Source organism: Nicotiana sylvestris, chromosome 12 (genome assembly GCF_000393655.2).
Source record: "Nicotiana sylvestris chromosome 12, ASM39365v2, whole genome shotgun sequence".
Classification (NCBI taxonomy): domain Eukaryota; kingdom Viridiplantae; phylum Streptophyta; class Magnoliopsida; order Solanales; family Solanaceae; genus Nicotiana; species Nicotiana sylvestris.
This window is the reverse complement of record NC_091068.1, coordinates 84,242,115-84,267,560: the sequence shown is the minus strand read 5'-3', so window position 1 is coordinate 84,267,560 and position 25,446 is coordinate 84,242,115. Positions and strand designations below refer to the sequence as shown.

The 25,446-nt window shown below is 37.4% G+C and overlaps 2 protein-coding genes across 3 annotated transcripts; one reads left to right on the top strand and one right to left on the bottom strand.

Moving 5' to 3' along the window:
* Positions 1–1,031: 1,031 nt before the first annotated feature.
* Positions 1,032–1,532, bottom strand: LOC138883295 (uncharacterized). The gene has a single exon (XM_070163976.1). It carries the CDS (start codon positions 1,530–1,532, stop codon positions 1,032–1,034), a length of 501 nt encoding a protein of 166 aa, XP_070020077.1.
* A 9,741-nt stretch (positions 1,533–11,273) lies between these two features.
* On the top strand, positions 11,274–14,603 carry LOC104242232 (zinc finger A20 and AN1 domain-containing stress-associated protein 8-like). 2 transcript variants are annotated; one of them, XM_009797344.2, is made up of 3 exons: positions 11,274–11,417; positions 13,109–13,246; positions 13,823–14,603. In XM_009797344.2, the coding sequence occupies exon 3, from the start codon at positions 13,837–13,839 to the stop codon at positions 14,353–14,355; it is 519 nt and encodes a 172-aa protein (XP_009795646.1). In that variant the 5' UTR covers positions 11,274–11,417; positions 13,109–13,246; positions 13,823–13,836; the 3' UTR covers positions 14,356–14,603. The 2 variants fall into 2 exon arrangements, with proteins under 2 accessions (XP_009795646.1, XP_009795588.1); XM_009797286.2 differs by lacking the exon at positions 13,109–13,246 and having other exon boundaries at positions 11,277–11,417.
* Positions 14,604–25,446: the final 10,843 nt, after the last annotated feature.

Here is a 25,446-nt window from a genome sequence, read left to right as displayed (position 1 = left end):
TCATGTTAAATTTACGAAGAATCTGAAATGTATCAGACAAGTGTTGGATATAATCCCCTGCTTGTTGTGACTTGACCAACATATCATCTATATAAACCTCCATGGTTTTCCCTAAATGTTCTTGAAACATTTTGGTCACCAACCTTTGATATGTGGCTCCAGCGTTCTTGAGACCAAATGGCATTACTTTGTAACAGTAAGTCCCCCTGTCAATTATAATTGAAGTTTTTTCCTCATCTATGGGATCCATTTTTATTTGATTATACCCTGAATATGCATCTAAAAAACTTAACAATTCATGTCCTGCAGTGGCATCAATTAGTTGATCTATATGCGGTAATGGAAAAGAATCTTTAGGACAAGTTTTGTTTAAGTTAGTATAATCTACACAAACTCGCCACTTATCATTCTTTTTAGGTACTACTACAGTATTAGCTAACCAATTTGGATATTTTACCTCGCGTATGGACCCAATTTTTAAAAGTTTTTGTACCTCATCTTGAATCACCTAATTTTTTAAAGATCCTTGCTTTCTTTTCTTTTGTTTAGCAGATGGGTATGATGGATCGTCATTTAACTTGTGGGTCATCACTTCCGGAGGTATTCCTGTCATATCAGAATGGGACCAGGCAAAATAATCCATGTTAGTTTTCAAAAATTCAGTCAACTTATTTTCATTTCTTGGCTGAGGTTGGCCCCAATATAGACTTTCCTTTCAGGACAAGGTGCAAATATACTACAGCTTCCAATTCCTCAATCATTGTTTTGATGTTTTCATTTTCCTCTGGCTCTTGGATGGTATCGGGTCTCGAGTCTACATCTGTTCGCTCGTGCTCAATTGAGGCTTGTGTTGCAGCATCCTCAACTGGATTCTGTGATTGCTATTTCTCTTTATTTTTTGCCCTTGAATCTGCTACGGAATTAATGCTCCTAGACGCTTGCTGGTTACCATGGATTTGCCGTATTCCCCATTGTGAATGGAATTTAATAACTTGATGTAGGGTAAATGGAACAACATCCATTTCGTGAATTCATGGTCTACCGAGAATCATATTGTAAGCCACGTCCATCTCTACCACCTGAAATTTTGTGTCTTTGACAACTCCTTCTGCGTACGTGGTGAGTATTATCTCCCTTTTTGTTACGACGCTCGAGTTGTCAAAACCAGATAAGGTGTATGCCTTGGGTATTAGCTTATCTTCAGCTTGCATTTCATTTACCACTCTTAGCAGAATGATATTCACGGAGCTACTTGGATCAATTAAAACTCGTTTCACATTAGTGTCATGTACAAGTAAAGATATTAACAATGCGTCATTGTGCGGGGTTAGCACGCCGTCTGCATCTGCATCATCAAATATAATACTTTCTTCTTCCAAAACCTTTCGAACTCGCTTCCCGTGTGTGACTGTAATTTTTGAAACCTTTTTGGCTGTTGTATATGTTACGCCATTAATTTCTTCTCCTCCGCTTATGACATTAACTGTCCTCTTTGGTGAAAGGGGTTTAAGGGGCTCCTGCTTGTTCTTCATATACGTTTGCTTACCCTTTTCACTGAACAATTCGGTTAGATACCTTACTTTAACAAATGTTCAACTTCACCTTGCAGCAAGCTGCAATCTGTTTTGTGACCATGATCGTTATGAAACTCGTACCAAAAATTAGGATTTCGTCTATTCGGGTTTGATCTCATTTCCTTTGGCCATTGTACCTTATCTCCCATGCTTCTTAATATTGCTACTAACTCTGATGTGCTAACATTAAAATTGTAACCGCCAATTTTCGCCTTCGAGCCTCTATCATCATCTCGCGTCTCTCGTGCATTTCGCTCTTTTCCGAACCTTGATGATGAACCTAACTCTCTATCTCTTAATTTATGATCGTACCTTGAGTTATCCTGCTTTGAATGTGAATCTCTTCATGCTGGTCCCATGTAGGGCTCGTACCTATTTTTACCGGACCTTTTTTCAGTTTCGGCACGTCTAGAACTTACCCTCTCCTCTTTTCGAGACTGAGTGATGGTATCTTCTTCTATCCGCAGCTTCGTGTTGTATCTATTGTAAACATCATTCCAAGTTGTTGCTGGAAATTCACGTAGATTTTCCTTGAGTTGTCTTATGGCTTCTGAACTTTTCTCATTTAGATTATTGGCAAACGCCATAGCTGCCCAGTTATCAGGTACGCGCGTCAACATCATCCTCTCACACTGGAATCTGTCTACAAATTCTCTGAGCAACTCCGAATATCTTTGCTTTATTTTGAAAATATCCTTCATTCTTTTTTTGACTTTTTGAGCTCCCGAGTGTACTTTGATAAATGAATCTGCAAGCTCAGCAAAAGAATCTATAGAATTTTCGGGTAAAAAAGAGTACCATATTAATCCTCCCTTAATGAGTATTTCTCCGAAATTTTTGACCAATACTGATTCAATTTCTTGTTTGGTCAAGTCGTTGCCCTTTACAACGGTTGTGAATGCAATTACGTGGTCTCGTGAATCAGTTGTTCCATCGTATTTTGGAATATTGGGCATCTTGAATTTCATCGAAATTGGTAGAGGAGCAGCACTTGGCTTCCAAGGTTGTTGTGAATATTAGTTCATATCTATTCCCTTGATTACAGGCAGTACTCCAGGTATTTGCTCTATGCGGCTGCTCTTCTCCTTGAGCTATTTCTGCAAAGTCAATACTAAATTTTGTAAATCAGAATTAACTGTGTTACCTGGTTCTCCATCACGAGACTCACTAGGAGTTCCACCACTACCAGAATTAATGAGTCCAGAACGAGGGTTTTCCAAAGTGTTGTTATTTGCAGTTGGTGTTGGCGGTGCAACTGGCAACTGGTTGGTAAAAGCCTGGAGAGCGTTGTTAACCTGTTGAGCAATTAATTTTTAAGAGCTTTATCGATAGCTTGATCATTTGCAAGTCTGTCATTTTCATTCGATTCAGATCTGTTAGTAGTCCTCTCTCGTGACTGTCGCTGAGAATGTTGTGGCGAAGGAGGTGGGGTTCTGTCATCTTATTCGTTCAGTTGATGTTGTGGATCTTCTTGGAGTGGTAAATTGTGTTGGTTATTATCGTTGACATTCGACATGATTATTTTTGATAAAAGAGTCGATTTGGAAAGCAGATGATTATCAGATTTCCGGTAACAGAACCAATTTGTTTAACCAAAAATAAGATTTCCGGTCAAAGCTTGTTTTTAGAAGAACTCGGGTTACTGATAATCAAATAGAAATAAGAATAATTGATGTAAATAATAGATGGATAAAAAGCAAAGTAAATCAGTATATTCCAGTAGTATTTCGTGTCCTTACAAATGTTCATTCCTCACCTTTTATAGCTATTTCTAAGTACTATGTTTCTCTCCTTCCATAATGGCATTATTATGGACAATTAATGACATTCAATGTAATGTTATAATTGACAATCGTAACTCTTTCGGTACAGATTCTATAACGTTTTCCATAATTAATGCTCATTAATTACCAATAATATGAATCTATACTCTTTTGCTATTTAGGTTCATTCTCCCGATGCTTCTTCTGATTATCAAGAGGTTCGGGCACCCATTCCTTCTGGTTTTCTTGGATCTTTGCCCGTGCTTGTTAAATCTAGTGCCTCTTCAACTATTCTTCGCCAACTGTCATTCCTTTGTTGATCCACGTGTCATGACATATCAGTACATAATTAACTCGATGTAATAACTTGATTTTTCCAAATACAATCTTCCCACCATCTACCAATGTTCTTCATTTCTACCATAACCATAATCATAAATATCATCCAAGTTTCTACTTTGATATGCCCTACCATGCCTTCCACCTCTCCCTCTAAAGCCACCTTGTCCATTCCTCCTTGGTTGGATGCTAACCGATTCATCATATTGCTCATCATAGTCCAAACCATCATCAAAGTCATTTTGAGGTTGTTGTTGTTGCTCAACTCTTGCTTATCTAGTTTGTGGTTGATTGATTAGCCTTTCAATGTATGGTGTGGTTAGAGTGGAACTAGTTTATTGTGTTGCACTAGTTCCCACTCCTTGGTTAGGATTAGGTGACAAGCGTTGCCATTGATTAAGAAGGTTGTCTGAGACTTGACCACTTGTTTCATGTTATCAACTTTCAAAATCAAAGCTTTTAAAGCATCCAAAATAGTCTCATCGGAGACTCCCTCCCTTGGAGTTGTAGTATCTCCAATATTCAAAGACAACCTGCGAGCAAAGAAAATAAGTTAAAAGTAAAAGGACCTCTCTGTTTCACTTCCTTAATATATCTCCCAAAGATTGCACTCAAATTTTATCACTTTTGTGCACTCGACTTTTAGGCACATACTCTAAGAATCTCACCGCTCAAGCCTTTTTTCACTCTTGGATACATATCCAAAGTTGATATTAAACTCAATCAAGGCACTTCCGAGTGGTTCTTCCAACTTCCGGGCGAGAATGAAGTTTATGTAACTCAACAAAGAAGCTAAAATAACTAACAGACAATGAAAACAAGAAATTAACAACGAAACTAAAGAGAAAAAACACAAACAAAATTAGCACGAAATAAAATAAAGTACACAAAAACTTGTTTATCACTAAGTATGAAATACTTAGGTAAACTAGCTAGAATATACTTTAAAAAGGAAAAATAAATTGAAAAATGCTATATTTGAAATTGGATAGAAAAGTGATTACCGACGCAAGGTGGTCACTGGTGCAAAATGGACAAATTTGGGCTATTTCAGCAAAAAACGAAATTCCAGCATTCTTCCTCAAGTTCTTCATTTTTTAATCTCAAATCCAATCAAAAACACCTCAAATCTTCACCAAACCTCACCAAATTTGAGATACAAGTTCCCATAACTCCACGAACAAGCCTCAAACAACAATTTCTTCAAACAAACATGAATCAATGAAACCTATTTTCAAGTTTCTTCTTCCAAGCTTCAATACTTAACAATGACTACCATGATTCGGAGCCATATTTCACCTTTCAGCTAGGAAACAACAATATGTAGCTCAAGGAACAATATGAAGCATCCTCAAGTATCAAATAACCTCCAACAAATCAATTCAAAATTTTTAATATGAAATCAGTGCAATAAATAAGGAATTTATAGAAACACATTCTTAGCCTATGCTCTGATACCATGATGATGCGAACGCGGAAGCAAAAATAACAAGAGCACAAATAAAAAGCGAGAAAGATAGAATTTAGCAAAAAACTAATTAGGAAAATTGAAGAACACTTGAAATCAAACACAAATACCCTTCAACTTAACTCCTAATCAACCCTAAACTATAAGATAATCCTCAAGGGGAGGAATCCCCATAAAAGCCATCTTAAATGTGTTTAATTAACAAAGGAATTCATCCATAACACTCAATCAAGGAGTTCGTAATCTCAGTATCAAAATGAGATAAGTCTAAAATGAGAGCCTTAAGGGCTATTTATAGTAGGGAGCTAAATATTACAAGTATAGACACCAAATATAATGTAGTATTTAATTATTGGCAAAATTATACATATAGCTGCCCCGTTATGAAAGTAATTAGAATCCAAATTGCTCGATGGCTATATAGATTGTATCACCGCCGAATTCACATATTTTATAAATTGCATAACATTTTTGAATTTGCATTCTTGGTGTTGGGTAGCTACATGCCACATCATTCCCTCTATCTCCTTGTTCGAAAAACTTGGAGTTGAAATTGCTTTTCAAATGCCTAAGACATAACCGATAATATGCATTCGGCTCATGTAGCTGGACGTACTTTTCAAAACTTCGAAGAATTCCAGGAGCCCGATCTGATATGTATGCAACTCCCGTGTGACCTTTTTACAACATTCACTCCAAGATATGACAAGAACCACGATCAAGCATCTTTTGACTCCTTATCAACAATTACAAATGCTAATGGGAGTATCTGCCCATTTGCATCTGCAGTCACAAAAATTAACATCTTTAAGTCGTACTTTCCATAAATGTGAGTTCCATCAATCGATATAACAGGTATGTATCTTAAATCCTTTAATACAAGGTTTAAATGCCCAAAAACATATTTAAAGATATTTGTCTCCGCTGTTGACTGATCTGCATGTACCCATTCCACCACATTTCCTGGATTAAAATGTTTGAGTGCATTCATATATATAGGAAGCTATGCAAGTGACTCATTAAAGTCACCGTATATTATCTCGAATGCACGATTATGATCGAGCCAAGCTTTTTTGTATGACGGAGTGTGTGAAACTGCAACCTTGACTGTAGTTTGCACCTCTTTAAGCTTGAACTAAGGATTGTTCCTAACATAAGGTAACAACAAAGAAGCAATAATGTTAATATCCAAGTTATAATGATCCTCTGGGATTACACCCATCAGACAGGTGTGCTTGCCATAGTATTTTCCAATTGTCCATAAATTGGTTTGAGTTTTCCTTCCTCTGAGCATCCACTTGCATCCGAATTCCCACCTCCTGCAATGAATAGTCCAATAATTCTTTTTTGCTTCTCATACCTTAAACATCCTATTTGCCTGCAAACTCCATAATTTCACATCTGTTTTCAGTCTCTCTTTGGTGGGGAGCAACATTCTAGACTCAAGAGCAGTTGCATTATCATCCATCCAAATTTTGCAACGAACACCCTCTGAATCACGAGTAGATGCAAACACCTCTGGACGCCCCTGAGTATCATATAAAAATGGAACGTTCTCCCTATGAAATGGTTGTATCTGTTGTACATCATCGACTTACGGTTGGCTATCATCGTCAATATCTTGATCAAAACCATATTCGTCAACCCTATCTGACTCATATGCGTCGTTCTAGGCATCACTGTTAGAGTCATCACCCCCTTCGTCGACATGAGCATTGGCTTCAACACAAGCCAGTATATCTGAAAATATTGAAATATGTTAGATTTTATTATTCTCAAATGTGTTGGTTACATTAATGGTTCCCGCACCATCTCTAAAACTATGATAATGATAATTTTTAATGGAAAACAATGTGCCAAAACTAGTACAACCATGACCGTAGCTACTAGGTGTTCGTTCAATTTCTGGTGCTGTACTTTATGATAGCAACCTTGTAAAATTATGAAATTTTGAATAACTACCTAGTGGATCAGTACATGGTACATAAGCTTCGGATGAAGGCTCACTAAGATTAAAAGATGGCACATTAGAAAGCAGAGATGACTCGTGAAAAATATTTGTGGACTCAACAACATCCAATAATTTAGTTTTAATAAACATCTCAAGCACATCAAAATTCATCATATGCTTTAATCTGTCAGGTGCCCTCAAAAAATCTTGTAATGACTCATTATCAACAATATGAATTTCTTTATATCGATTAATACCTTGTGTGGTCTGACATGGCCACCTACCGGAGAAACAAGCGTTACCTCGTTAGGGTTGGTTTTCATCCTAATATGCAAGTTCCTAACTAGCCACTCATACTCAACATTTAGCGAAAGTTTTACAATGGCACGAGTACCATAATTATATCTAATTGTGTCGGTTTCATAAATTATCTCACCGCCCTAGTACACCGCAATCCTTACACGCTGATCAATTGACATTTTAAAACCTACATAAAGTCGCAATTATAATTAATAAATAATACTAATATTTGGCAATTAGATTACAAATTACGAAATAATACTAATCTTTTAACAATCTCCGGTGCATTCAAACACATTATATACATCTTAAAATAACATCGGTTATATACAAAATCCAAATGCATGTATTTCTTTTTTCCTAACAAAAGGCGCATTCAATACGCAAACCTTCCACTTTTCATAGAAGGCGCAACTTGACAGTGAGTCTTCCGTAAAGTTGTAATGTTAGACATTTGTCATATCAATGTGAGACGGTTGAATCTAATTTCAACTGACGGTGCATCACCCCATTGAGCCTTCTGAGTAAATAAAAAATATAAGGAAGGCGCGTCCATTAATAACATCTTCATTTTAAAATTTACACTGAAGGTGCAATTACTCAGCGCGTCATCTTCTCAAATTACACTTAACGGTACGTCAGTTTTGGGGGCATTAATATTACAAGAAGATGGCTTACTAGTGTGACGCACCTGCACTATTAATGAAAAAAAAATCTGACAAACCTATTAATTGAAGTGGCGCTCCATTCCTCAACATTTTAGTCCAACATTCTACACCAACTTACATGCAAGGATACAACACATGGCACCACTAACCCGCCCTCAGGGCTCCCGTGCATTCAACATCGGTATTGAGCACAATAGCCCATAAAATTATAACCTTTTTAGGGTGTGTTTGGTATAACGAAAAATATTTTTCGTGGAAAATATTTTCCAAGAAAATGTTTTCATGAAAAACAAGTTGTAATCTTATTCATTTTTCGGTGTTTGGTACGCAAATTATGGAAAATAACTTCTCAAGAGTATTCATAAATAATTTTGATACAATAAACATGAAGTCATAAACTTTGGAACCAACAACCTTCCGAACCCACAAATTTCATAAATTTTCGAACCGATAAACTTTCAAAACCATAAATTTTATAATTTCTAAACTCATAAACTTCTAAACACATAAACTTCTGAACTCATAACTTAAAACAGAAATTTAAAATTACAAAAAAAGGAAAAAAAAAACCTTTTTTTTGTGCGAGGTGGGGGTGGGTTTGGGTGGTGCAGTAAGACGAACAAACAAAAATTGAAAATTACAAAAAAAACTTTTTTTTGTGCGGGGTGGGGGTGGGGTGGAGGGGTAAGTTGGGGAGTGGGTGGTGCATAAAAATAAAAAAAAACAGAAATTTGATATTATCAAAAAAGTAAAAAAAAAATTGCGGGGGAGGGGGGAGCAAGGTGGGTGGCGACGAAAAAAAACTAAAATTTGAAGAAAAAAAAAGAAGTTTTTTTTGGAGAAAGGGGTTGGGTGGGTGAGTGTGGGGGTGTGGAGTGGGTTGGTGAGCGTGGGGAAGGTTGAAAAAGAGTTTTTGAAAATGTTTTCTCTTCTCTTGATAAGGAAAATATTTTTCTCTAATCCGAGGAAAATGAATTCGTCAGGAAAATATTTTACAAATATTTAAGCCAACAAAATATAAGAAAATTGAAAAATATTTTCCTTCAATACCAAATGCACCCTTAATATGCTTCAGTTTAGATTTGAGTTATGCGCATATTTTAGAGTCTGTTTTGTACATAATCCAAGTTGGAGTAATTTGGTTTGAGAATCAAACAAATTACACAATTAATAACAAACAAATAATTAAAACGTGTTTTGAGTTAGCTGTAGGTTATAGTAATCCATTATTTAGTCTAAGTTGACGCAACCTAATATAAATTCAAGCAAGCTTTGAACGGGTTATGATTAGGTTATACTCGTTACTTTAACATGTCTTGATTCAACTCATCCAATTTATTTGACACCTTTTTATTATGGGCTGATATCAGTAGTGAATCTAAGTGTTTTGACATGGCTCAATTGAATCCCATTTATCGAAAAATTAGGATAAGATTGTTGGTCCAATTAAGTTTTATTTCAGAACAATTAACAGGGCATAGTTGTCAGCAGTATTCTTAAAACATAGTATCTATTTAAGTTTTCATAATTAACTTTCAAGCCCTTGACAAGCAGTCAAAGATCTAACCATAGAGCCGTCAAAATAGGCTTGGCCCGTGAGGCCAGTCCAACCCAGCCGCTATTTGGGTAGGGCTGCTGGGTTTGAATTTTTTTAGTCCATTTAAAAGTGAGGCTTATAAGCCTGGTCCAAGTCAGCCGCTGGCCCTTGAGACTTGACCGAGGCTGGGCTTGGGTCGACCCATGGGCCAAAAATCAATTAAATTCAAATTTAAATATTTAAAAAAATAAAAACTAAAAAAATGTTAACTATAATCCCCATTTTCCAAACTTAGATTGCTAATTTATCATTCCATATCAACTAGAATTTATATTTTTGATATGCATGTAGTATGACACGATTATTTTTTCTTTTGCTTAATTAACAACAAACTATGAAAGTTTTAAGTGGCCAATAATAAATTTTTTTAAAAGAAAATATTACTTTAAGTGGCCAATGATCAGTTTGGTTACTTTAATATATTATTAATTATTAAATTGCTCTTCAGTATAGTAAAATGTCAAGTTTTAATACGCAAAGAAAATTGACAACACTAGCAAATTTCATGAATTTTAAAATTTTACGGACTATAATGATAAAATTAACAAATAATGTTAAACCTTAACATATAAACTCATTAAAGCAATTCATGAACCTAAGGAAAGTGAAAGAAAAGTACAAAAAAAATATTCATGTATCGTTAAAAAATTAAGAGCTAGAGATAACGAGAATTTGCATTTCAATTACGAGATTCCTTGTCAAATATCAAGATTCTTGTACATTCTAAATAAACAGAAGTCGTTCATATAATTAAAAGATTATGTCACGATAAAATATTTAAAGATTTGAAGAAATATTTTTTTCTAAAAAAATTGAAGAGTTGGCCCGCCCTAGCCCGCGGCCCTCTTAGGGCTTGGCTGGCCTGGCCATTTTAAGGCTCATATAGATGGAGGGCCGGCCTGCCCTAGCCCACCAAATCTAAAAGCTCACAAGGCTTGAGCTGGGCTAGCCCGTTTTGACAGCTCTATCTAACTAGCTCCAAAAGAAGGAAAAAGGAAATACGTACGAAATATATATAAATTAAATTATACCAGTAAATTCTTAAGCTTAACACTATGATTGAGCCCGTTTGGACATAAGAAATTTTTTCCCTTTTTTCGAAAAATCTTTACTTTTTTCGAAATCAGCGTTTGTTCAAAAAAAATTCAATTTTCACTTGAAGATGCATTTTGAAATTTTTCGAAAATTTGAAAAACTTCCAAAAGCTGTTTTTTAAAATTTTCACTCGGAAATACCATTAAGGAAATCACTCACAAAACTTCAAAAACAATCCAAAATTATATTTATATTCAAACAGAACTCTAATTTTCAAATACCATTTTTCGCTGAAATTTTTTTTCATTTTTGTTTTTGGAAATTTTGCAATTCTTAAGTCCAAACGCCCACTAAATTTAATTGGCCCGTCTCTCTCGGAAAGAGGAGGTCGATACGTATGGAAAAAGGAATGGCAAAACGGTAAAATAGAAGTTCGGTAAGGGCAGGTGAAGAAAAGAAAGCTTGGGCCACACTCCAAACTCCCAAAAGCATTCCGTTTCAAATTAATTTATCAGTCCAAAACCATAATCAAATAAAGTTATTCTGTTAATGAAATTACAATTAAATAAAAGGGGACGAAAAATCATTTTCCGCAGTTTTACAATTCAATCTTCCTCTTTCTCTTTCTTCTCTCTTTTTAGGCCTCTCTCTCTCTCTAATCTTTCTCAATTTCTTCCTCTTTTCTTCACCTCTCGACTTCTCGATTTATCGCTTCGATTAAGGTATACTTTTTTTGCTTTTTGATTATTTTTGGTTTTTCTTTCTCCCATAATAATTGATTTTAATTTTATGTTCTTCTCTTGTTATTTCTATAATAATAATTGTTTTTTAATCGGGTGATTCTAGGCCTTTTTTTCCTGGGCTTCGAATTTGAAACTGAAGATCGGGTTAAGTTTTCGACTTTTATTGATTTTTTGTTGGCTTTTCTTCAATTTTCCCTTTTTTGTTTAAAATTAAGCATGTGTTCTAGCGTTTATGCGTTAAAAGAGTTTTTTTTTTTTTTTTGTGAACTACTTTGTTAGATTTGGATTATTATGGTTCTTTTTTTCCCAATGTTATGGCGTCGTGTCATAAGTTTAAAGTTTTGATTTTTAGGATATTGCTTTACAACCCATGTGGGATAATGCTGATTTCTTGCTTCTTAGTTGAGAATTTACCATATCTGTTTTTATGTGAAGTATTGCTGCTATCTGAATCATCTAAATAACATGTGCTGCTGTGCATAAGCAGTTGAGTTCTGTGCTGAGTTGGGGTTTTATATATTCACTTTTTTTTCCCCTTTCATTAATCATCAATGATGCCTCGTCCCAATTCCCAAACTAGTTGGCTTCAACTATATGAATCATCTGTATTCTTTGTGGGCAGTGGCAGAGCCACAGCCAAGGAATGGGTTCAATTGAATCCCCTTGTAGTGGCAAAGTTAGTTCAAAGTTTGTTTTAAGGCACAAGTTCCGGTCTTTTGAATCCCCTTGTTAAAATATCATTGTCTAACAAAAGCATGACTATTTATATCCTAACCATCAACCTACCTCTTCCGTTATCCTAAGTTCACATAGATGGAGTTGTTTATCATTCATCGTGTTAAATGTTGGAGCGGAAATATTGAAACATTAATATGTGCACTTAGCTTTTTCTACTGTTTCTTTGATCTTTGTCAGAAGTGAATGTCTTTTGTGTTATACTTTTTAAAGGTCTTTTTTGCATCATTTTGTTGAATTGTGCTTTGCTAAGCTTTCAGTTTCTTAGTAAGGAATTCTAGTTGGATAAACTTGATCTTTTTGTGTTTCTTTGCTAGTGTAATAGTTGATGATCTTTCAATAACTACCATTCACTTCGAGGTGATTGTATGCTGAGCCAGTTTTTTCCACGATGAGAAATATTAAGCAGTTTAATGACATAAAGGAGTGCCGTGATCTTGGATAACTATTCATGCAAACAACAGTTGTCTCGGCATCTCTGAGATCTATCTGTGCATTCAGTTGACAAATTTCTTGAATTCATGCTATATGCAATAATAGATTAGCAACAGAAGGATATTTAGACTGTTTTGTATTTGTCTAGATAATTGAGTTTACTAATCATGCTCCTTTTGGTGGAAACCCTTGAATAGTTGAAATTCCATGTTGATGGACCATATTAAGTTATATGATAATGATTGAAGTGCAAGCTTTTGCTTACCACCATGGTTGCAGCTATGTCTTCCTGTCGGTCTTTTACCACTTCTGTTTTGGTGACAGCTAGTGTTTGGTTTTTTTCTTGAAGGAGTTAGTGTTTGCTGAACTTGTATTGTTAAAAAAGAAACATAAGAATAAGTTGCCCGTCTTTCTACGCTATTCTAATTGGCTACAAGAAGAATTCTTAAGCAACACATATTCTTTTTAATGTATGACGATTTGCTGTTACCATTTACAAGAATGGGCTGGCTATGTTAGCAAGTCAGCAGTTAGCTGAGCAAGGATGGAGCCTTGGATATCTCTGCTAGATTGGGCAGCTTAAGTATCCAGTTTGCTTGTCAGAAGTAGTTTCACCTGGATTCACATAATTCTATTTTGTAAGGAACTCAAATTTTGGTTGATTTACAATGTAATCACAATTTTGAACTCCTATGTTCTTGCAAAGTCTAAATAAGGGTTGGTTAAGTTAATTTGAAGTTTGCAGGCAACCATATCTCAGAAAGTTGAGGTATATGTGAGAAAGATGTCTTGTAATGAATGTAGTTTTTGCCATCTAGTTAAGTTACATCTACTTATGGATCTTGTAGCGGTATAGCAATTTGTTTTCCAGTTAAGTTTTTTTGTGTGATTGTGCTTAACATCTTTGAGAGGATATGAAGAAAAGAGAGCTGGAGTTTTCACCATTTGCCTCTAATGTCATAATTAATTGTCTAGGTTACTGAACTAAACCCCCTATAGTGTTGACTGAGAACCAACCAAAAGGCATTCATGTTGATGACTAATTCTAGTTATTGTTGGTTGTTTGAATGTTTCCTCTTTTTTTGATTGGATGTAATATTTCGGATTGCCGGCCCTGTCTGATAATCTCAGTGTTCCTTAGTTGAGGGATTTGCTTGTTCTTTTTGCTGCAATGATGGAAATTGTATATAATGAGCTTGTGGTGCAAGTGGCAGGTTAACTGCAGAAAATGGAATCTTCCAAAGAGACAGGCTGCCAAGCTCCAGAAGGCCCCATCCTTTGCATCAACAACTGTGGATTCTTTGGTAGTGCGGCCACCATGAATATGTGCTCCAAGTGTCACAAGGACATGGTACTGAAGCAGGAACAGGCTAAATTTGCAGCTACATCAATCGAAAACATTGTAAATGGAAGCTCAAGCAGTAATGACAAAGAGCCTATTGTCACTGGTGCGATCAATGTGCAACCGGAATCAGCAGAATTAAAGGTTATCTCTACAGAAGCATCTTCAGATTTATCCTCAGGTCAGAGTTCAGAGGTGAAGCCAAAAGTGGGCCCAACTAGGTGCACTACTTGCCACAAGCGTGTGGGCTTAACAGGGTTCAATTGCAAGTGTGGAAATCTTTTCTGTGCAGCTCATCGTTATTCAGACAAGCACGGGTGCCCATTTGATTATAAGAATGCTGGTCGGGATGCTATTGCTAAAGCAAATCCTGTTGTTGTAGCAGAAAAGCTAAACAAGATCTAGGAAGCCTCTATTGAATGTTATATGAACTGAAGTATGATGTTCTTGCTTTAAAATCTGTTGGTCTTTGGCCTTTGGCCTTTTGTCATATAAGGTGTCCCTTAGATGTCAATGGTATAAGATATCCCTGTTCAGAAAATGGTATAAGTGATGAAAGTAGGGCGCAATCATTATATCTCCAGTTTGTAAGTTGTTATTTTTGCTGGCTTGGTGGATATCTTCATGGACCTTGTAGTCCTTGTTCTTTCTCATCTTTATGTTCTGATTGATATGCTGTGCAGAATGACTATCCACTCAAAAGGGGTAAAAAGGGAAAAAACAAAAAAGTCAAGTGGGGCTCATGTTTGTGTATCCTTTAATCAATTTGCTATGTGTTATCTGATGTTTGTGATCAATTTACTTATGTGTTATCTGAGGAGTATTTGTTATTATCAACTCAAAATATGTTGAGTGCTGTCACTCATAATTTCTCTTTGGAGAAAGTGGGTTTGGTTTTGGGGATGTGGAAACCTTGTCCTTGGTGAGCTTTGTGCTAAAGTGAAGGAAGGACCCCTATTTGAAGATTCTTCATTTTGATGTTGCTGCCTAGCTCTCTTGTTTGGAGGGATTTGATCTTCAGGTCCTAGGAACGAACAACATTTAGGTAAACCTTTCATGGATAGAGACAAACAGGTGAAGTATCATTAAGTTAGAGCTGTCATGGATAAATAAAAACCGATACCTGATGTATTTCATTCTCTTGAATGGCTTATATGATACTATGTATTTACTGTATGTGTCAAAATCTATCTCTACAATACTTGAGTCAGTGGCATTAGTGAAACATTCCCAAGCCGTCACGTGTCGAAGTTATTTAAGAAACAACGAAGGCCGTGGTCGAAGAGTCAGCAAGGGCTTAAGTTGAGGAGCCATTAATGATCGAGACCGAGTTTGAATTTCCTTGACAGAGTTATAACGGTTAGTTTCAAGATAAGACATTAAAGAGAATATTCTAGTGGATATTATCTGCACTTGTACTATTAGGGTTTCTAGGAACATGTTAGAGACACAATGACAGGGGATCTGAGAAATTCACTTGTAAAATATACTTTGACTTTATAGAGAGAATCTGGTCTCATCACAAACACACAAAAATAACTTTTTACTGAGATTTTTGCCTACACTTTTCTGCTGGATTCGAGAATATCTTGGACTCAAAGGCTTATCCATCATTCTTGATTGTCAGAAAGAATATTCATTGATTTCATCCTTTCTCGGGTGACTCTTTTACATTTATTTACATAAATATCATTATTGCTATTTAATGCTGCATTACTTCTGTTTGGGTTTTTAAATATTGATTATTGTATATCGTCATAGTTTTTTGGAATAGATTTATGTGCTATTTATCACACTACTGAGAATCTCGTCTTTGGGACATTATTATTAACTAAGATCAACCCTTATTTGTATAAATTGAACTAGTTGAACCAAGATCTATTTTTTTGGTCAAACAATTTGGCGCCATCTGTGGGGATTTCTTAGTTAATTTTTTAGTTTCCTTTAGATCTACAGCTAACCAAGTCACTAACCTCACAAACCCCAAGATCTTTTTCTTTCGTTGTATGTACAAAAACCTACATGATAACCTCATGAATGCTATCAGCGAGAGTTGTGAAACCCTAGGCGAAGACGTGATGCCCACTGCCTTCCCTGGGCGCGAGAGATGTCCTCCCCCTATTGTAGCATAACAAAACCCAACGGAAAAGGAGCTTCCATGTCCACAAAATAAGGGACACCACCAGTTGTGAAGAAGCTCCTCAGAGCATGCTAACCGATACGCTGGTGAGCATGCTCAACAGGCCCACTCCAGGCACGATTACAGAAACCCTAAGAGCATACACGATACAACGAACAAACGAACAATGCAACCGGTCAAACCCTCAAACAACAGGTATGACTCACAATATTACTAACATTGCAGGTGACAACGCCATCGCTGCCGTTCTAAAGAGGATAGAGGAAATGGAGAATGAAAATAAAGCACTCCGAGACCAGATGAAAGAACACCAAGAACGAGTCGACAAGATACCTGCCGCCCCTAAGTTTCTGCCAAAAAGGGACACCGGCAGGTTCGTAGAGCAGCCATACAATGACGAAGCAGCCCCACATGCCATACCAAAGACCTTCAAAATGCCACCCTACCTCAGGATATACGGTAGAACCACTGACCTTGAAGATCATGTGACCCATTACATCACCGCCGTGAAAGGCAACGACCTCGCCAAGGAACAAGTGTCCTCTATTTAGCTAAAGAAGTTTGGCGAGACCCTCATGGGAGGGGCACTAACATGGTACTCATATTTACCAGCCCGTTCCATAGAAACGTTTGAGGAAATGGCCGACAAGTTCGTAACCGCACATGCTAGAGCCAAGAAAGATGAAGCGAGAGTAAACTACATATTCGCTATCAAGCAATCCTTGGGAGAGGGAATGAGGGACTTCCTCGCCCAGTGCAACAAGGGTAAGGATGACTCTGCCGAACGTGTTCGAGGGGATAGCGGTTGCAACTTTCCATAACGGATTGGTAGGGATGGCTCAAGAGCAACTAGAAAACTGTTGAGACATTGATGAAATATCCTCCAACCACTTGGGACGAGATCCATAATGCCTACTATGCCGAAGTCCGAGTAGATGAAGACAAACTCAACGTACCAACTCATCGGCTCATCTTGGTACAAGCCGAGTCTAGGAAAGAACAAAGAGACAACGTCATAAGGCACCACCCGGTCTCGCGACCCAACAGGGACCGACACCAACCATACGTCAGGGCTCCCGCTGCACCTTCCCTCTGCTATGAAGAAGGCACATCCAGGCCAAGGACTAGGACTCACCGAAACGAGAGAGATGTGCCCCCTTATTATCTACTCACAATTTTTGTGTGTCACCTACAAAAATAGTCTATGCCCTTAAGAAGCTCGGAACAAAGGTAAAGTAGCTGCCGAACATGAGGTCTGATCCGAGCACCAGAAAATTCGACGCCCTCTGTGAGTTCCACCAGGAACGTGGGCACAAAATCGAAGATTGAATTTCCCTCAGTCAAGAAGTCGTAAACATGTTGCAGTAGGGATACCTCAGAGAGAACTGCTAAGCAACAAAGGGAGAAATAACTTTGGTAGAGGATTGAACACCAAGGTCCGCCGGAGCCGCCATCACTGTCACGACCCAAATCTCCCTCCGTAAGATGTCGTGACGACACCTAGTCTCTAAGACTAGGTAAGCCTAATAATTGCGGAATAACTGAAATAATAACAGAAACAATGACTAAACTTCAACAAATAAAATGTATAACTGAAAACTGCCGCTCGGCATGTACAAGTAAAATCAATAACTTCGAGCATAAGCAACTCCCAACACCCGATAGTCACAAGTCACAAACTCTATGGAAGTACTAAATGTCTCTATACATCAATGTCTAAGAGAAATAAAAAAAAACAATATAATAAGGATAGAGGGGGTCTCCGAGATCTGCAGATGCTGGCAGATATACCTTGGAGTCTCCAAGAAGCAGCACATACTCTCAACTAAGATCGGGGCTAGTTAGATGTACTTGGGCCTACACAAAAACATGTGTAGAAGCGTAGTATGAGTACACCACAACGGTACCCAATAAGTGCCAAGCCTAACCTCGGTAGAGTAGTGACGAGGTCAGGGCCCTACTAGAATATAAGAAATAGGGCAGAAGGTGAACTGATAAAAAGGAATGGCAGATAAATGAAATAGTAAGAATGTACGTAAAGGCAACAACTCAGGAAAACAGGAAGACAATTACAACACATAAGAAAAAGAACATCTAACAAGTTAAGGAACAACATCAACAATAAACAACACATCAAACTAGGAAATCAACAGGGGCGCTCCCGAGGTAAAGCCTCGTAGTTTCAAAAGTAAATATCTCACAACGGCACGACAGAAACCTCGTGCCAATAACACTCCGCACTAAAGAGACCTCGTGCCACACAACACTCCGCACGGAAGAGACCTCGTGCCACACAACACTCCGCACGGAAGAAACCTCGTGCCACACAACACTCCACACGAAAGAAACCTCGTGCACAACACTACGCACGGAAGAAACCTCGTGCCACAACCAAACGGTCATCACAACAAGAATCACAAAAATCAACACGTAGTAAATGAAATACTGATAATACAAGAAAGCAAATTCTACAGTTAAAGAATGAACATGAAATCAAGGAAATAGGTAATTCAACTAAGCATGTTGTGCAAATTTCAATTAAGAGATGAGGCACATAGAAATGTGAATTTTAGCTAAACATGATGGCTACACGGCCTAGAACAACTAAATTAAGGAATAAAAAGAAAACTACTTAGCAAGTACCGAAATTTCAATATTCAGCCTGTGTACGCACTCGTCACCACGCGTACACGACACTCACATATCACAAATTATTACAACAATATCAAATCCTAAGAGAATCACCCCACACAAGGTTAGACAAGTCGCTTACCTCAAATCAAGCTCAATCATCCAATAAGAATGCCTTTCCCTCGACTTTCCGACTCCGAGCGGTACAAATCTAGCCAAAAGCAATTATATACTATAAATATTACTATAAGAAACTAATCTAATTAATGAAATCAAGACTTAAACAAGAAATTAGAAAATTGCCCCAAAAAGTTGACCCAGGCCCACGTCTCGAAATCAGATAAAAGTCATAAAATCCGAACACATGTTCAACCAATAGTCCAACAATACTAAATTTACCAAAATCCGATACCAAATCGCCACTCAAATCCTCAAATTAAACTCTCCAAATCTCTAGCCTCAAACTCCTAAGTTCCACCTTAAATACACACAAACTAGGTGGAAAATTCAATGGGGAAACAAGATTATTGAATAAAAATGATCACAAGTGGCTTACCTCAAAAAACCCCTCAAATATCCTCTCAAAAATTGCCTTAGACCGTGTTTGCAAAGTCCAAAATGAGAGAAATCACGAAACCCTTTGGTTTTAACACTGTCCAGTCAAACCGCATTTGTGATGCGAAATTCGCTTCTACGGTACCGCTTTTGTGATGAAACCTCCGCATCTGCAGAGGTCACTTAAATTCCCAGATATTTCACCTGCGCACCATTATCTGCATCTGCGGAAGCGCCTCTGTGCCTACTCGTCCGCTTCTGAGGAAAAAAAACCTTCGCCACCTCAGCTCCTTCACTCTCCGCTTATGCGATCGTCCTATCGCAGGAGCGACTCCACTTCTGCAGCTTTCATGTTGCACCTGCGACTACTGGACACCTTGTCCTAGGATGCTTCTGCGCTCCATTCCCTGCTTTTGTGAGCTCGCACCTGCAATGAGAATTCTGCATGTGCGATTACACTAGTAATTTCTGTCACACCTCCTTTTTCCTACCTACGGAAGCGGGTATAAAGGAATTTTTTCCAATTTAAGTAACAATCGAAACGGGATTATTTATATTAAAATTAGAGTCACCACTTGGGATAATTTATGGTGTCCCAAGTCACCGGTTAAAATCCTGAATCGAGGAAGATGACTCTATTTATGGTCTACGAACACAGAAATCCGGGTAAGGAATTCTGTTAACCCGGGAGAAGGTGTTAGGTCTCCCGAGTTTCGTGGTTCTAACACAGTCGCTTTGATCATACTTGGCTTAAACAAATTGTTTGATTACTGATTTTAGAACATATGTGCGTTTGCATCTTTTAATTAAGAACTTATCTTGAAACAGGTCACGCGTACGTGTACCCATTTGTTTGGTGCGTCAAAATCATGTCACGCGAACGTGTCCACAATTAATAACGCTTTATTATTATTAAGAATGTTTGGTCGAAGTGGCGCGAATGCATACCCCAATTTTGTTTTTAAGATCGTAATTATGTCACGCGAACATGTACACAACCACGATGGTATATTGAACGGGCCTAAAGCAAACTACGAATATCATTTTTATGTCTAAGTTATAAAATTAACACGAGGGCCATGAGGATTCAATTATGGATGGCACACCTCAGCCCAAAGAACTATATTTAATTAACGCGGACTATATTAATAACAAATTTATCATTACGAGGAAGTTTGCTTGAAGTTGCGCGAACACATACTCCGAATTGGTTTTTAGAATCGTAATTATGTCACACGAACGTGTACACAATCACAATTGTATTTAAAACATACCTAAAGGCTTTTCTACGAATATTCATTCTTAATAGCTAAGTTATAATATTTGTAAGGGCCATGGGTGATTTAGTTACTATGGCACATCTCACTCTAAAAAAAACTACGTTCAATTAGAAGATTGTAAGGCCCTTGATTAATCTAACTCAAAATTTAGTCTAAAGCTCTAATTGCAGATATGCACTGAGGTAAATTAAATGACTTTTGATTACTTCAAGGAGATTGAACCAGCTGTAGAGCAGCTGATGAATTAACGAAACACCTTGGGCTGAGTTCGAAGTTGAGCCCAATACTCAGAACAAAGGGCCAAAGACCCTCAGCGATGAGATTGGGCCAATAACATGCCCTGAAAGTACATTGAACACCACATTACAAGCCACTTCTTTAAACATAAAACGCAAAGGGAAAAAGGGTGGGGCTGAAGACTCTTGGGCCTGAAATTGTATCCAAGTCAAAAGGAAAACCATATCTGGACGATTTGGGGCTCAAAATTGAGCCCAATATTCGGACAACAGTCCAGCATTACGCTTAAAGTGATCTTGACCAAGCTATCCATTTAGGCCCATTCCTGGCCCAATTCATTAATAAAACACACTGATATTCTGAATGTACTTAACAACAAATACATACATTTGAAAACTACAATTAACTATCAATAACTGAACATCCCTAAACTTAATCATACAGAATAGATAACTGAAGGAAAATAAGTTTATACAATCTTTAATTGTAACAACTAAGTAATCTAACTACTCATTGACAGAAAGCTTAAGAAAACGATCCACTCTGTTGTTAAGACAACATACTTCCTCCCTAGAGACTTGTGATTCAAAGTATTGCTGAGATTTGCAAGAGTAGCTATAAAGCTAACTTGCAAGTTTGCATTTGATCCATTATGGTAGCAGGCCAACAAAAGCAAAGTTAGTACCATTACCACCCTTTATTGGTGTCAACACACAAGGAAAGCTTAATCAAAATGTCCAGATCCCCTTTTATACTCACTAGTTAATTTACCAAAAAAGCAATAAAATGAGAACACGTTTCAGCTTTCACATAGATCCTTATAGACTACTTTAAACATGTTGAACTTCCACATTCTAATATAAAGCTTGAAGGCAAATTTTAAACTTAAACATGTAGGAAGAAGAGAAATCACATATGATTATCAACCCACATAACAAGATTCATGCTGATTTTCAAACAAACAAACTTGAACCAGATCTATACAAGCCTACCAACATTCACATAAAACCAATTTACATGAACAAATCATTCCATTTCAGAAAAGCAATCGTAATACATGAGGAAGAAGCTGAAAATGGTACCTTGAATAAGTAATAAGCAAAAAATAGCAGATGCAATATGAAGGAAGCTCAGCAGCAATAAATTAACACAGCAAACCGAAACAGTGATGAGAAATCAAGAAGAACAGCTTCAGATACCAGCCAGTTCTCAGCTTAAAAGACCAGAAAATTCATGGAAAACTTTTCAAAAGCTCCAAAGAAAACCAGAAAGACTGACCCAGTGATGCAGAAAATTAATGTGTTTTTATGATTTTCAGTGCAGAGAATGATACTCAAAGTCTAATTTTAGAATGAAGGAAAGGGTCTCCTTTACAGGCCTCTCAGCCATGTGCTTAAAACAGAAAAATGGGAATTATTCCCAGCCTGCAAAAGGCATCTTTCTAACAGAATTGGGACATGTGTCAACCTCTGATTGGTTTCAGCATTTGTGCTGGCCAAATAGGTCCAACAACCACAAATTCTAGAAGCTTCTAACCTTAACTTTATCTGAAAAATCCTATTTCTAACTCCCAAATTACCCCCTAAGTTTCCACTTGTACAATTAACCACCTAAGAGTTTCTAACAATTACAAACCAAGGCAAACAACTCTAAAACAGAACCAATAGGCAACAAAATCAAATGGCACCAATTTCCTAAAACCTAAATAGGTTTATCATTGAGATGGAATCAGAAATAACACAACATTTGAACAATTGAAACCAACATCAATATTAACTAACGAATGAACCATTTCTGAGGTTCGAACCTTGTGAATCACATTATACACTACCATTAACAGGGAACCAAACTACAATGAGAGATTAAACATGCTGATTTCCAAATGAACTCGACTAAGCACAGAATAAACCAATTCAGATAAACCCTAGCCGAAAAGCTGAAAATCTAATGACATTGATGGAAAATTCATGAACTAATCCTAAACTACTGACTAACGACAATGATTAAGCACATAAATTAACAAACCATTCTAAAACACTAAAAACCCTACATCATGCAACTACGAATCGGATTCAAACACAACAAGAAAATCAACCAACGAAAAAAAAATGGTTAAGAGAAGAAAACAAACAAGCTGTTACCTATACCAATTGGAACCTGGAGAGACTGGCCGGAAACTGAACATGGTTAGGGCAGGTTTGAAATAATGAATTAGGCCCAAATGTATCAATTGCTCCCGTTGAGAAAAAATGACTCATGCAGGCATAAACCATCCGAAATCCAGTAGAAACTTAGGTTTTCTTCTCCTTCTTTTTTTTTCCCAGATTTTTTGATTTGAAATTGTTCCAGTTTGAAAGGCCTTTTGAGCAAATCGACAGGATATTAGGGGTGAAGGGAATGGGGAGATGACCTGGTGAGGTTTTGGGTAGGTTTGGGCGAATTAGGGTTTTGGGTATTGATTTTAGATCTAAGATTGGAAGGATTTGAGAGGGATTCGATGGAATTGATTCTGGGATTTGGAAAGAGGAGGAGATGAAGAGTGTTTTGTGTGATTTTGAAGTGATTTAGAGCATTTATGGAGTTGCCGCCGTCGGAGACGATGGAGATTTTAGGGGCGGCGGGTCTCTAAGATTTGGAGGTTAGAGATGAACTGGGGTTCGGCTGGGGGGGGGGTGAAGGGTTTCAGACAATTAAATACAAAGGGGGCCTTAGTTCCGGTTCGTCAGATCATCAAGGATGAACGACTGAGATTGAATGCCTCCAAAACAACGTTATTTTGGCTAGTTGGGGTGCTGGACCGGGTAGCCCGATTTGGGCTTGGGTCGGAATGGGTAAAAGGGGTTTGGGCTTCAGCAATTTGCCCAATTATAACAACCTCTTTTTTTTCTTTCTAATTCTCTTTTTCCTCTTTTCAATTGTTTTTCTTTTCCTTTTCTTTAATTAATAAAATTCTAAACTAAATTCCTAAATTATCTAAATTGTAAAGATGCACTAATTATCTAACTATCAATTTAAACGATTACTTAATACTAAACTAAAAGAGAAAGATCACTAATTTAAGAATTAAAAACAATAAATGTAAAAATTAGCACATTTTTTGTGATTTTCATTTTAGTAAAATAATTATTTGACCAATTAATCCTAAAAATATGGAAACTAAATTTAAATGCAATACATGGTATTTTTTGTATTTTTATGATTTAAATAAAAGTAAACATGCACAGAAATGCAAACAATTAACAAAAAATCCTACAAAATTCTATAAAATGGCGAATAACTGGAAAAAATCTATTTTCTTGGATTTTATAAGAGTAATTCATATAGGGCAAAAATCACGTGCTTATAACTTCCAACTTCAGCAATTTGCCCAACTCTAAATTCAATCCGCTAACTACCCGGAATCAACCCAAGGCCCCCGGGACCTCAACCAATTATACCAACAAGTCTTAAAATATAATGCAAACTTATTCGATCCCTCAAATCACGTCAAACAACATCAAAAACACTAATCGCACTCCAATTCAAGATTAATGAACTAAGGAAATTCCAACTTCAAAAACGATGCCGAAACCTATCAAATCACATCCGATTAACCTCAAATTTTGCACACAAGCTAAATTTGATATTACGTACCTACTCCAACTTTCAGGATCGAAATTTGACCCCGATATCAAAAAGTCCACCCCCGATCAAACTTTTCGAAAACCTTCCAATTTCCAACTTTCGCCAAATAACGCCGAAATGACCTACAGACATCCAAATCAATATCTGGATGCGTTCCCAAGACATAAATCACCATAAAGAGCTATTGGAACCGACGAAACTCCATCCCAGAGTCGTCTTCACACAAGTCAAACTACAGTCAACTCTTACAACTCAAACTTCACACTTAGGGACTATGTGTGCCATTCCACTCCGAAACTCTCCCGAACCCGACACTAAGCACCCCGGCAAGTCAAGTAAGCATAAAATGAAATAGAGGAGACAATAAATAGGGGATTGGGGACCATACTCTCAAAACGATCGATCGGGTCGTTATAATCACCAGCTCGTACCATCAACGTGATCATCGGCAGTGGCGACGACGCCTCTATCAACGGCGTGAAGTTCACCACCACTCACAAGCGCAATCGGTTCATCATCCGCAAATAGTACGATGAACTCGAAGAAAGTATCATTTTCGATGATTCAGATGTTGACGGTTTGATTTTCCCTCATAATGATGACCTCGTCATTAATTTACGCATTTTAGATACTGATGTCAAATGTATCATGGTGGACGATGGAAGTGGGGCGTACATTATCCATCCTCGAGTCCTCGCCCAAATGAGACTCGAGGACAAGATAGTGCCATGCTGCATCACGCTAACCAGTTTTAACAATGCAGTTGAGAGGACATCAGGAGAAATTACATTCCCCTTCTTGGCCTGCGACATGATGCTGGAGACGATATTCTACATCCTGGACCAAGCCACCGCGTACAATGCCATAGTGGGGCGATTGTGGATACATCCCATGAGAGTCATCCCCTCCATCCTATACCAAGTAATTAAATTCCAAACACCATGGGGAATATTTAATATACATGGAGAACAACGCACGTCCAGGGAGTGCTACCGCATTGCCTTAGGCAGAACGACAACCCAACAGAAA